Source organism: Oppia nitens, unplaced genomic scaffold, assembly GCF_028296485.1.
Source record: "Oppia nitens isolate AA-2021 unplaced genomic scaffold, nextdenovo-longstitch-racon4-pilon3 scaffold1_pilon_pilon_pilon, whole genome shotgun sequence".
Lineage (NCBI taxonomy): Eukaryota > Metazoa > Arthropoda > Arachnida > Sarcoptiformes > Oppiidae > Oppia > Oppia nitens.
This window is the reverse complement of record NW_026533199.1, coordinates 6,425,575-6,441,042: the sequence shown is the minus strand read 5'-3', so window position 1 is coordinate 6,441,042 and position 15,468 is coordinate 6,425,575. Positions and strand designations below refer to the sequence as shown.

Genomic DNA, 15,468 nt, shown 5'->3' with positions numbered 1-15,468 from the left:
TATTTTAATTTTCTATTAAAAACATTTTCAACTTTGCAATTAATTATATGAAAAATTTTATTTAATTGACATTTATATATCTATATAAACTACATAAACTATGATTATTAAAATATTAATAAATATTTTAATCAATTAGTAATCACTTCTAAAACATAAATCACTATTCGATTGTTTCATTTATTTATTCATTCATTCATTCAATTAATTATTTCAATCAATTTTATTTCATTCACTGCATGCATGCATTCATTTGCATTATTATAACATTTATTGTATAAATTTGAAAATATGTTATAAAAACTAATGATTAATAAAAGAAATATAAATGCAAATCAGCTATTTTTGACATTGAATTAGTTTTTTTAAAAAAATGAAAGATTTTTATCAAAAATTTCTAAACGAATGCTTTTAAATGACTTCATTAGATATTTAGTTGATTTGTTGATCTACAGGTATACTGGTATACAAGGAACTGCTTTTAGTAATGAACTACCAGTGCTTCACTAACAAACAACTCAATGCACTTGTTTTTAAATTTAATATTTTTTAAAATGTAATTTTTCTAAATAAATAAAAGGATTTTTGTCGAAATTATTTAATATTTTTTTATGAAAAAGTGTTTTTAGACTTTATTCAGATATACATATTTTTGGTAAGTTTTCAAATTCTTTATTAAATTATTTAAGGTATATAATAAAATAGTACATTTAATTTTTAAAAACACTATATATAATGTATAATTATATTTTACTTCACTTTTATAGCTTTAATGTATTTTCATGACTATGAATAATAAAATGCTTATAAATTATTATAAGTTATTTTTTAATTTTTTTTTAGTTTCATTTGAATTCAATATAAAAGTAATCATTTAAAAAATAACTATTTTAATATTATTCAAATTCAGTATAATTTTACTTTATTTTTATTAAACTAAAATATTGTTCGTTCAAAATATTATATATGTTTTATTTAAGTATTTGAAAAATAGTTATTAAAAATAGTGATAAAAATAGATTATTTTACAATATTTAATCTATCTTTAAGAATATTCAAATATGTTGTGTTATTTATTACAACTTTAAATTAATAAAACAAAAAAAAGTATTACTTAATATACAATAATATTAATTATTTATTTGTAAATTTATACAATGATTACATAACAAATACATTATTAGTTGATACTGTTTCCGTTTTATTATTTAATAGTTATAACATATCTATATATTGATGTCAAATTATAAATAAATATTTCCTAATAATTCCTTTAAATATCAGTTTAATTTAATAATTTAACATATATTCAACATATGTCTCAATATATAGTATATATAAATACCAATTTATTATTATTATTAAAGTATTGTATGATTATTAAGACTATAAATCATTAATTCATTGCATGATTCCTATTAAAAATGATTTGATAAAATTAAATGTATATAAAATAACTCAAATAATATATTTGAAACATTATAACATTTCTTATAAATGATTTTAAATAACAAGCAATAATCTTATACTTAAAAATTATTTTAATAATTGAAATTGTCTAAAACAAACATGTACTTTTATAATTAAATACTGTATTTAAGCAATGTTAAATATTTAATAAACAAATAATAATAATGTTTATTTAATAAAAATGCAATAAATACATGACAGTGTATATTTATAATAGTGATGCAAAATTMAACTGAATTTATTTTTAAGTTGAATATTCAATTGAAAATTCATATAATTTATTGAATTTATAAAACAATAATAATATTAAATAAATATTAATTAATTTAATAAAAATATCTTCAAATAATATTCGATTATTAATATAAATAAAAACATTAAATTGAAAAATAAATGATTAAAAATAATTATTTGTTAAATACTTAATTTTGTTATTAAATTAAACTTTAATTATATATTTTTTAATGATTTTATAAAATAATATCATTTTTTATTGATAAAGATTTTATTTGAAGATATTTTTATTAAATTTAAAAAACATTTTCAAAACCGCTAATTAATACGTTTTTATTTAATTTAAAGTTTGACACCAGAGGGCGCCACAAAAGACTCAATTAATTTATTTCCAAACCCTTTAATATTTAGATTAATTTTCTAAATTTTTAATCACTTAAATCACTAATTTATAATAAAACTATAAACTATAATATATTAATGAAATCATTATAAATATTTAATCTGAAATATGTTTAATTTGTTACTTTTAATATACCAGTAATTACTGTGTATAATAGATTGTATATTTTTAACATTTACATATAAACTTTTAAATGTGTTGTGTATTTAATTAAAGTGATATTATGTTATATCATTTCATTTATTAATTTAACTAAAAGTAAACTTTTAGTATATGATTAGTGATTTTGATATTTATTAACAATATTAAAATACTGTATATAATTAATTTACACATTTAGCCCATGCGCTCATCAAATCTACAATTTTTACCTAAACCTGGGTTAAAGTGCTGATAAAGACTATATATTTCAAGTTTTTAAAAATAAAAAAAATGAACTAATATTGTGGTCAATTATAAAACTCACATTTATAGCTCAATTTATATCTTATCAATGAAAAACTTTATTGCATTTTAAGCTTAAATTCATGGCAAACAAGAATTTGTCATTAAATGGAAAAATAACTATTTATTTATTTGATTCTCAATTCAGGGACACATATAGCAAATCATACGACAAACTAACCATTTAGTCAGTCTTCTACTCAAACATTTGATTTTTAAAAATCTAATTTAAATTAACATTTTTAAAATTTTAATTTTTAACATGTTTTTATTTTAACATAAAAGTTAGAACTTTGATATATTAATAAACAAAAATTTATAACAAATGTAAGTACTGTTTYTAAACTTATAATATATTTATTAATTATATTTATAATTTCAAGTTGATATAGAATAATTTATTATTTATTTAGATTGTTCATTAGTATATAAGTTAAATACTAAATAAGTTCATATATTATATTTAAAAACTTTACTTTACATGTGCTATAACTTAATCTAATTTTATTGTATTTACTATAGTATATATTATATATATTAATATAACATATAGTATTAGTCAAAAAATAATGTTTTGATTAAATGATTTTAATAAAACATTTCAACGAATTCTCTTTATACTCTTTTAGAAGAATATATAATTAAATTAGTTATGTCTATATGTTTATCTATCTATGAATTTGATTTTTTCAAAATATTAAAATTTTTGTTCAAAATTGTATGAATTTAATCTATGCCTAAAAATAAATTCAATTTTATTACATTTATAAATATATGTCTATTTGGTAGCGTTTTATTGATCTCCCGGTCCTTTTGGTCATCTCTTTTGGATCATGATTATTGACCACAAATAAACCAATTTTTTAGCAAATTATTATAGAAAAATATATAAAATTAAACTAAGATCCTAATTATAAGTTTGTATGTATGGTTACTGTAGACTTGATGATCGTATTGGTTTAATATTAATTTTATTTGTAAGATGCAAAAAATATTTTTTAAATTAATTATAAATTATTCCATTAACAATAAGCATTTAATTAACAATTAAATCAATAATTAGATTTGTACAATTGGCACAAAAATTAACCTCAGCATTAAATATTTAATTAATAAATAAGTAACTTTTAATTAAATGTCTTTATAAACCATTAAATCAATTTTTATAAATTTATAAGTTAACATAATTAAAATTTTAATCAGCTATAATAAGCGTAGTTACCTTATAGTATCTTTTATTCATTTTGCTGTATTAATAACACTCTAATATAAAAATTGAAGTTAAATAATACATACATTTTATATACTTAATTATTTAGCATAATATTTATTATTTATATRAACAGTAATTAGTAAACATGAATATTAATATAATTATTCGACAGTTTTAAACTAATATATAAACAAAATATAGTTTGTATTTTATATGAATTTTTAATTTGACTTTATATTAAATGTAACAAATAAAATTTTTACTATTTTAAATAGTTCAAATTACTTTTAAAATTGAAATACAAAGTAAATTTTATAATACTATGAATATACCGTAATGTAAGCATAAAATTATTAGTAGATATTATTTAAATGTTTTGTTATAAAATGCAAGCAATTTATTAATTATTTAATCTTCGATTGATTATATCATACAAATACAAGTTCTTGAAAACTTAACAAAAAAGAGGATAATATACAGTTATAGAGACGATAATTTATTGTATAAATATAATAAATTTTTAGAAATATTTGCCGCAAATCTATATACTTATAAATGTTTTTTATTTGTTTTAAGGCTTAAGAATTGTAACACTATTTATGATCATTCAGTATATATTTCCATAACACATATTAAATGCAAACAACTGTACTTTAAACTAATTACATGTTTAATAATTTATTTAATTATAATATGATAATACAATAAATTCAATTCATATAAATTCACACTAAACTTTTGTATAAAAAATTAGCATATATTTATACTTAAATTTAAAATATTGATTTTAGAAACATGTAGAAATCTTATTTTACATTTTAGGCAACTTTTATTTGATTCAAATTTATRTATCTTATATTGTATTTTTAAATATGTTTTATTTTATATAAATTTATATATATATTAAATAACTGGAGAACAAGTAAATAAAATGTCTTTATATTATGTAAATATAACGGATTGTTTGGTGTGATGTAAATAGAAATTTTTAAAACTTAGTATTTAATTTTGTATTAGGATTATGTAAATATAACATAATTTTATTATTGATGAGTTTTTACGCATTTCTAAATTATTGTACTTTGTTTGTCATTTTTAATAAATGTTATTTACGTTTTTGAAAGACCACACAAGTGTTTTTTAATATTAAATAAAAAATTATAAATAGTATTTTTAGTAATATATGACAATCTTTACATTTTATAATATTTGTTGTTAATATTGAATATTTCATAATTTTCATGACATAAAACAGATGTTAACATCAAATAACTAAATATTTCAATAGAAATAATCGTAATTTAATGCTTTTTTAGAATTAAAGTTATTTAGTATATCAATAGTTATTTTAATAATTTAATTAACTATTAAATTTCTAACTCTTAAAAAATATTTTTTTAACTAATATTTTTAGAAATTTATTTAATTTATATTATTACATGAATGATATATTTTTGATGTTTTTATAGTTTAAAAGTAATTTTTAAATATTTGAGTAATTGTTAAATAGTTTCTTTAATAAAATATAAAAATTAATACAAACGCAATAAGACTACTGTAAGCAGTCTTACATACATTTAGTAAATAATTGTCACGAAATATCTATATCTATATCTAATATCTAATTTTCTATATGTCAATAAATTTCAGCTAATATTTGCTACTTTATTAAAATGTTAKTATCATTATTAATAATTATAAATTTAACTATAAATTAGAATAATTTATACCTGTACTATACAACTTATTTGATAAAAATGTTAGTATTTTTTTGAAAATAATATTTTTATTTTAAATTTCATTTTGCTAAATATATTATTTTTTATTAATAAAATTTAACATGAAATTTGATGCTCTAAAGTCTAAATATTATAATAGTTTTTTTTTTGCCAAAATATATACTGCATATACATATATACATAATATACTGTAATAAGCATCAAATGCTCTCATTTGTCCAAAATTTATATTTAATTTGCTTTCAAATGGTCTTTAAATAGAGAGATGTAGGGCTCAGTTAACTGTAGAGATGATAGTAATGTATAGTAAGTGAAACAGTGATGTATAGACTCTATAGAGGATTGTATGGATTGTGTTGAGTAATGTTAGGATCAATGATATACTACTGGTGTAGTCAACAGAGTCGCAGCACTGGATTGAGACTGAAATAGCATTTCATGCCTTACTATACATAATATCATAATATAGATCACAATTGTCTGACAATTCTCTCCAAAGCCTAATCTCATTCATTGCATTTCAAACCAATAGTCACTATAAGTCTTGTTATTTATTAATTCAATTTTTATTTATTTTTATTTAAATTTGATTTGAATATTAAAATCTTGTTATTAACCACCACTTGATATAAAAAATTTAAAGCAATAATAACCGACTAAATTATTTACACTTATGTTTTGATCACATCAAGAGTGAAATATACTACAAATATATTGTATTATTGTATATAATGTTATATTATTTGATAGTCAGTGATCATTAATGGCTGTTTTAATGATATTTTTCTAACATTATATGATAACAATAATTGGACACATTTTGGACACATTTTGGACATTATTTGATTAATTACATAAAAGTGAAGATTTATATCGAAGTGATTGTTATAGTGATGGGATGTCCACTGCCGAAGCCGCCGACCACTGAGTACAATACGGCTACTAACAGGAATACACCCACCAATACAAACCAATCGGATCAACCACTGGCTGATCCAAGATTACCATTAAATGTAAGACAAAAGTTTAATATTTCAAAATCATGGAAAGGTATCGCACGTGCTATGGAACGGACGGGTATTACTATGTTTGTCAAGTAAGTGATTATTTTTATTATTATATCATTTTTTAAAAATATATTAATTACTTATTTAACAATGTATTGTAATAATACAGTACCTTATATACCGGTATATAAATTTATTGTAYTTATTATATGAATATTTACTATTTCTAAATTGTAATCATAATCTCAGATTTGAAAGAGATATCAATACTGATTATTATTTAACAATTTGAGTTATAAGTTATATAATTAATAATAACAATAATACAGTACTTGTGATACCTTAACAATAATAATATATTAAATATAAGTAGAGTATTAATCTATGAATCTCTCGTGTGATTTCATACAAATTAATACCGATTACAACATACAATATTTAGTTGATTTTAATTATTACATATATTTACTTGACATCTACTGTATATCATATGATATATGAAATTAATGTATTTGTTTTTGCCTTTATTGTCGAATTCAAAATAAATTTATTTAAAACCCCAAAAATAATTAATATTGACTTATAAAGACTAAATTAAATAAACTATATATAAGTATTTACTTAATTTGTATACTATTTATTATGAGACTAAATTAAATTATATAAATCTATTTATTTTGTGGTCTGTAATAGAGAGACAAACAATTAATAGTTATGAATTGATGTCTAAACATGATTTGATGTAACTGGCAGTCATCCTAAACATGTTTAGTAATGTCGACTAAACAATTGGTTTAACTATTATTAATTGACTTTTGTCCGCTAATCATATAATACTACTATTATTTTTATTAACAAAAATACWATATTTTTGCTAAATGGTTATACTGTATTTTATTTAATGTTATTCATATTATTTATATAAGTCATTTTTAGTTTTAATTTAAATTTATATAAAATTATTTGATATTTATTAAATTATAATTTATAACTGAATTAATTTTTAATTGCAAACCGAATTTTATTATTTTTTAGTAAAATTWCTTGACATCTATAAATAGATTTGTTTATTTCCTTTAAATAGGGTATTATATATAGAAAGAAAGAAAGAAAGAAAAGAGAGAGAGAGAGAGAGAGTATAATTTACGATTTTGTCATTTTTAATTATTTTCATATAAATTTTAATATTATTACTTTTATATTTTARTTTAACACAGTTTACTATAATAATAAAATGAATATTTCAGAAATATTATATTATTTACAAATTGCAATACTATAAACAACAATTGTCAAAAAATGTTAATTTATTTATAAATAATGATCACAAAAATATATATAATTTATATTTTCAATGTATTTTCAATAACTGACTGTTAGTAATATTAAAACTGTATTGCAATTCCTAAACTTTAATTAATATTAAGCTATTCTATTGATATAAATGAATATTAAATCTTACAAAATATAGTACATTTAATACTAGGATATATAATAAATTTAATAAAAATCTCGTATTTACAATATATTTGATAATTTTATTATATATAAAAAATATTTTAAAATGATATAGTTTATAAAAATTTATAAATTGTTTCTGTTAAATAACGTTATAAATAAAATATATAAATGAATAATTTATTAGTTGGTTAGGTTTTAGACAATACTTTTTAGTTGCATAATATATATATATATATATTTATCTTAATAAAAATTGCTGTATAATATTGCACCACAATAATATTATTACCGGAAATGTTCAAAAAGTCATAAAATGTGTAATATATATATATATTACAGATTAATTTATTTCATTTAATGTACAATAAATTATTATATATTAAATCTTTATATTTTTAATACAATACGATTTTGTAACTGAATTTGATATTTTTGATATTTGTAATATCATTATTGAAGAATTCAAATCTAAAAACCAAATAACTATTGAAGTGGTAAATGAATAATAATAATATATTATAAAAGACAGCATTAATTAATATTATCCAAAACAAAAATATACAATTTCTGTCTAACTCTAATCACAAAAATATTAATAAAATGTGTCAAACAATTTGAATATCAATAGTATGAGCTTTAGGTATCGCAAACAGTTAATGAAACAACAAATATTGTTACATATTATTGAATATTAATTTTAATAATTAAATTAAAACGTTTTTTTCTTATTGAAGATATTCATAATTTTTAATGCTACTGTAAATTTTTATTAAACTCTAATTATAAATAAATTATATAACTAATAAGTTAATTTTTTTGTTATAGAATTTTTTATCATAATTTATACAGTATTTTATCAAAATAATATATGATTACTAATTTATATACTGTAGTATGGAATCTCCATATATTGTAATTATAATTCCATGAATTACAATTATTAATACATTATATTATGAGATCAAAATAAATAAATTATATACTGTAATAATAATAATAATAATAATATAAATTAAATTTTTGGTAATGAATGACATTAGTAATATAAATTTAGAAATAAATACAAAATACAAGACAACATTTTGATAAAACTTATTGATTTCTCCCATTTTCAATGGAATGCATAAGAGTGTATTACATGAAAAAATAGAAAAAATAATAATTAACATTATTTGAAAATGTATTATAACCTATAGATATTTATTCAGAAATTGTGAATTTAAAATATATTTAATTTAATAATTTTTTATTGAAATTTATGTAATATATTATTACTGTTTATATTTTTAAGACATACATTATTTACTGTAGATAGTCGTCTCAATTTATATTTTATTGCTTATGTAATATTGATATTATTGTAATTTATAATAATTTTATTATACTGTAAGTTTATAGTACTATTTTTGTTGTTCATATGTATCAAACGTTTATTATTATCAATATTTACTCAAATTGTGAAATATGTAATATGATTACTAATTAAATTTGAAARTAAATCAAATTTATTGCAATAATTTATATAAATCGGATACTAAAGTAGTGTATGTTATATGAAGTATTATATTATTTGCCACCAGAATGAAAATGGTTGGGAATGAATAATCATAAATATCAATATGATTGGATTGGATTGCATTTTATTGACTTAAAGTAATCAAAATAAATATGAAAATATCATTCAAATAAATTTATGCATATTTAGATCAAATATACAGTATATTTTGAGATATTCAATAAAATATCGTTTTTTATTATACATTGAATTAAATTGGTTATAAAATTGTTTTGAAGTACAATATATTATAAAAATCAAATTATAGAATACAAGAATAAAATTATTGTAATCAAAATATAAAATTTTAAAAAATTATTTACAAAAAAACTATCTAGAAACTTTAGTCAAAAAAAATATACTATCCAATATAAATTCTATTTTTTTAACAAACAGTTAGTATTTATAATGTAGAAAACTAATTTAATGAATTTGATTTATTATAGTTTCAGTGCTCATCTAATTGTGCTAATAATAAAATGTAAAAATATTATAATATATTTAGTTTTCATAAAAATTAATTTGATGTACAATTCCATCATATTGCAATTTATGATTATTGAGTCTAAACTATTTTGTTCCTAGTTTTATACTATATAATCTAATAAATCAATAATGTTAAACTTAATATTTTTTATAAATTGTTTAAATTTATTGTATTATACCATTTGCTTAAAAGTAAAATTAAACTCTGAATGCTGTTTAATACAAACAACATATAATGTTTAACTTTGTTGTAAATGCTTGAAGCTCTTAATTTTAAAAAATATTTTTATCAAAATGTTTAAATTAATTTATAGTGTTTTAATTTTGCTATCGTTTATAAAAAACAATTCACATTTTAGTAATAATAAAATGTATTTTAAATTTATTGAATAATTATTATTTTTTAGTTATACATAATTTTATATAAATATCAAATACATTATATAATATTTAAGGTAAATAATACCTTATTTATTGTGTAAATATATGGCATTAAAACTAATTGAAAGTATGGATATATAAATTGTCTTTATTTTGCCACAAGAAATATTATATGAAAAGGTGAGACTCTATAAAATTAATAGAGTTTATGATTAGTTGAACACATTTTTGACACTTATTTGCACTTTTGTTCGCAATAGAGAAACTACAGAATAGATAGCATTGTAAGGATTGTATGTATTGTATGGCTGGCGATGACAATTGAGCGTCAGTTTTGGTCTACAATCAGATAAAGACCAATAACTTTGTTGAGTCGATAATATTGACTGTAACTATGTTTTTGTCATTTTTCTCACTGTATTATTGTAAAACATGTCTCAACTTTGCCAACATTGATGTACCGCAACCTTTGTCTAAGCCTTATATGTTATCATATATTGTAATACCATTTGTTAAACATTCAAATCATCATTTTATTTCTAAATGTTTTTTACTGTCTGTAACAGTGATCTCTAGTTTCAGTTTTATACTTTTATTGACATTTTTCCCTTATTTACAACTTTATGTCAATTCTTTATATTTTATAAGCATTTTATTAATAATAGCTGACATTATTTTTGTCAAATAATGTAAAATCAGATGTAATCACGATTTTTGGATTAATAACACAGTTATAGTTTTAATGCTAAACAAATGGACATATATTTAAACAATAAAAAGCATTCATCAATCTATTGGAGGCTTTCTATTCAATCAAATAAAAACATCTCAAATCAAACAAAAAAGTTTTTTTTCTCTTACAATATATTGTTGTTTAAGCGATTCAATGAATTCAATAAATTGAGTCTTAGGGTCACTACAGTTGTTTCCCTTCTCTTTAAGCACATTTGTATACAAACTTTGGTTTTTTTATTTTTCAACAATTGATTTATCAATATATTTATTCTTTAACTAGAGTTCAATAATATTCATTTCTTTAAATATTTTCGAAATTCTATATTTCATAAATTTTTGGAAACTTGATTTCATCTTAACATTTACAGTATTATTAATATTAAGCATTGATAAATTCTTTATGTATGAATATAATTTATAAAATAAATTAGTTATTTTAATCAAATGGTATATAAATTGATTTTGTTTTGCAATTTATGTAAATAAAATGACCCGACAAAAATTGAAGGGAATTTATATTGGAATTTCAATTTTTATGATTTTGTTCCAACTCTATTGCGTGTATATATATTTATATACATATGGAAAGTTTGTAAATGAAAGTGTATTTTTTATATATGTGATTATTTATATAATGTAAATGTAAATAATGTWATTACAATTATTTCATTTATTTTAATTATGTATAATATAATAATATCTAGGAATCTATTTTTACAAACTAATTATTGTAACTTAAATAAACAAATAAATGTTATTAATCTTTTGAATTTGTTTCATAATAATGATGTATTACTGTATGTATACACGCATTATATTAATATATTGTTATAAATATAAGAGTAATTTACACATATTTGTATAAATAACAGATTGTTGTATACAATTATTTGCCGACAATTAAATGCATTAATGTTTATTTGGATATTTAGTATCATTTCAATAAAAACTATTTAAAATAATTAATTAGCATTTTTTAGTTTTCCAAATATAATATTTTTATTTATAAATAAAATTGGTGATAAAAATCATAAGACAAGTTTTTAAAAGAAAAATTATATTAAAAAGTTACAAACAAAATAATTTGTAATAAATTCAATAAATAAAAAGTTCATAAAAAGTTCAATAAATTTTAGTGACATACTTTATATTGATTATATATATAATATATATATATCAGGGTTAAGCAAGGTTTTGGATTTTAGGGGAGGGGGTAACTGGGGTGAAATCTGCAAAATTCTCGAAAAATCTTGGGGGTATAGGGTCAAGAGAAAATTCCTTAAAAATTCCTTAAATTCCCATAAGTTGCCGTATAAATTCCCAGGAAAATAGGTAAAATTTCCAAATATATAAAAAAATTTAAAAATTAACAAAAACTTAAATTTTAACAAAAAATAATGTATTTAAGATTTAMAAATAGTTGATAAAAGCATTAAAGATACACTATGARTTATTTTTAGTATTTTAATAATTTTTAACTTAAAATAATTAATTTTTTATAAAATACTTATAATGTTTATAGTTGTTATATATTTTTATTTTTTAAATATTATTTTTATACAAATACTGACTGAATAATAATTATTTAACTCAATGTTTGTTAAAGTTTTAGTTATATTAAATATAAAATTTAAAATATTTTCAAAATTTTTGTTAAATTTTAAAAATTATTAATAAAACCTWATAATATAAGTATTTATGTTTTATTAACTTCTTAAACTATCTTAAACTTATATTTAAATTGTAATATAATGACTCTTTTCAACAAATAGGTAATTTTTAATTTTTTAGTTTAATATTTTAATTAAAATAATGTTATTTTTTGATGAGTTTTAACGTTTTATTAAATATTTTTAATCAATAATTAGATTCATATAAATTTTAAAAACATAAAAAGACTTACTAAATTAGTATCAATTAAAATTAAAATTTATATAAACTTAAAAAAAATTTTAGAAATCGCCGAAATTTTAGGGGGGGTCATTTCTCATCGTTTTAAGCGACGATTTTTCTCATTTGGTCAAAAAGTCTGGGGGTAAAATCCCAATACTCGATTTTAGGGGGGTATTTTGGYCTTACCCCCCCTTACTTAACCCTGATATATATATACAGTACTTTATGTACAGTGTACATGTTGTCAATCAACTCGGTTACCAAATAATAATTCCTTTCAAATACAACATTACATAATAATTTTTGTTTAAATAAAATAAATATGATAACGTAGTTTAAGAGTGATCTAATAAGAATACACTATTAATGCTATGCAGTGCGTTATGCACACACTTAGACCGTAAAGACCTATAATGAATGAAATGATTGTCTAATGCTATGCACACACTTAGATATATATATACAAACTTGTTGTCATAGTAACTTTATGTATAGTAAATTATATTATAAATTTAGTACAATATATTTTTTGTTTTACGACAAGTATGTAAGCTGGGTATCTCAAAATATCCTTAAAAAGCTTAAAAATCATACATTGAAAAGTTAATTAATGTCATACTAGATAAATAATGATTAAATATATTGTAAGATGCAGTATGTTTTAATTGTATGGTATGGATTAAAATTAATAAATACATAAAATTATAAAATAATATAATATTATAAAATAATGTGTCTAGATCTAATTTTAAATAATTAATTTTCTATTGTTTTACTATAAAATTTTTTTATAWATAAAATATATTTTTGTTATATTAAATATCAATAAAAACTATTAAATGAATTATCTAATTTGAAGTTAATTAATATATCATATATTAATTTTTAATTCTACTAATAAATTAAACTAATGTAAATAACATGTATTTTTATATTTTACTTTATGCTAATAATATGTACTAAGAATTAGTTAGTGGTATATATAAATTGTCGTAATAATTAAATTATTTTTTATTTTTATTTAAGACTGAGTTATAAATTATGTTACATTTTTTTAGCAATTTTGAGTTATTTTTCTGTATAGTTATATATTAATTGTTTTAACTTTTTCTTTAATTTTTAATCTTTCTTTATATGAATATTCTTGTTAAATATGTATAATATATACAATATTATAATATTAGTCAATTGGGATTAGATATTGTAGTTAACCTTTATTTATTAATATATTTATCGTTTTTAATACATATTTCAAATCTAGTAATTTTAAAAATTGAATAAAAGTAAATAGTTGCTAAATGATGACTAAAATTGCTAACAATTATCCTCTGAATTTATATTAGATAAATATAAATAATAAAATATTAAAATATATGACAAAAATGATAATAAATATGAATTATATTAAATATATTTATAGATTGTTTGAAGATAATAGAGATTTGTTGAGTCTATTTGAGAAGTTTCAGACATTGAAGACTCGGGAGTCACAGATGGAGAGTATGGAACTCGCAGAACACGCCTCCCTTGTGATGACCTCTTTAGATGAAGCCATCAATTCACTCGATAACGTCGACTATTTCATTGAATACCTGCACTCAATCGGAAAACTACATCACAAAGTGCCAGGATTTCAAAAAGACTATTTCTGGGTAACACTTATTATATCTTATATTTTATTAAACAATATAAAGTATATATATATACGGTATATATATATATTATAATATTTTATATAATTGACAATTTATAAATTAACTAATTTTTGTCAATAAAATATTATTTTTTATAATAATAGAAAATTGAGACACCATTTCTGGAAGCAGTGAAAGAGACTTTAGATGAAAGATATACTGAAAATATGGAGAATATATATAAGATAATCATTAAATTCATATTACAAACACTGGTTGATGGATATGACTCCTCCGGTGGAGACAAGAAGGATGCCATCACCACAAAGACTATTGAAGTCAATGTCGATGTGCCAAATGAGTCGTGATTTGCGAAGATATCATTGTTGCCATTCAATGTACATATGATTTCATTAGTATCAATGATATGGTGTCATATAAACTAAGAGCTCCCAAAACAAAACAAATTGTGTATAAAATCTCGTCAAAAGCCGTCTTCACTTTCAAATTGATAAAAAAACTGTATTAATAACTAAGTTTGAAATTTGTTGCAATTTTATCTTTAGATTCAACTTTTATAACTATATTTAAAACATATTATATTGAATTTTTTTGGGGATTATTTGTATATAAATATATTATAATATAAATCTTTTTATGATTTAGATCGATATAGTATTAAAACATAAAACTGCATATTTGCTTATTATGTAAATTTTTTACAAACAATTCAAAACCGATTTTAAGTCATAAGTCCAATTGAATTAATGACCATCAAAATTAAGACTAATTTCAAATTATGTAATATATCTA

The 15,468-nt window shown here is 19.0% G+C and overlaps 1 protein-coding gene across 3 annotated transcripts; it reads left to right on the top strand.

Moving 5' to 3' along the window:
- Positions 1–393: 393 nt before the first annotated feature.
- LOC128952569 (neuroglobin-like) lies at positions 394–15,270 on the top strand. 3 transcript variants are annotated; one of them, XM_054297982.1, is made up of 4 exons: positions 394–655; positions 6,370–6,599; positions 14,442–14,673; positions 14,820–15,270. In XM_054297982.1, the coding sequence occupies exons 2-4, from the start codon at positions 6,397–6,399 to the stop codon at positions 15,021–15,023; spliced, it is 639 nt and encodes a 212-aa protein (XP_054153957.1). In that variant the 5' UTR covers positions 394–655; positions 6,370–6,396; the 3' UTR covers positions 15,024–15,270. The 3 variants fall into 3 exon arrangements, with proteins under 3 accessions (XP_054153957.1, XP_054153956.1, XP_054153958.1); XM_054297981.1 differs by having other exon boundaries at positions 6,365–6,599; XM_054297983.1 differs by lacking the exon at positions 394–655 and adding an exon at positions 2,822–2,878 and having other exon boundaries at positions 6,365–6,599.
- Positions 15,271–15,468: the final 198 nt, after the last annotated feature.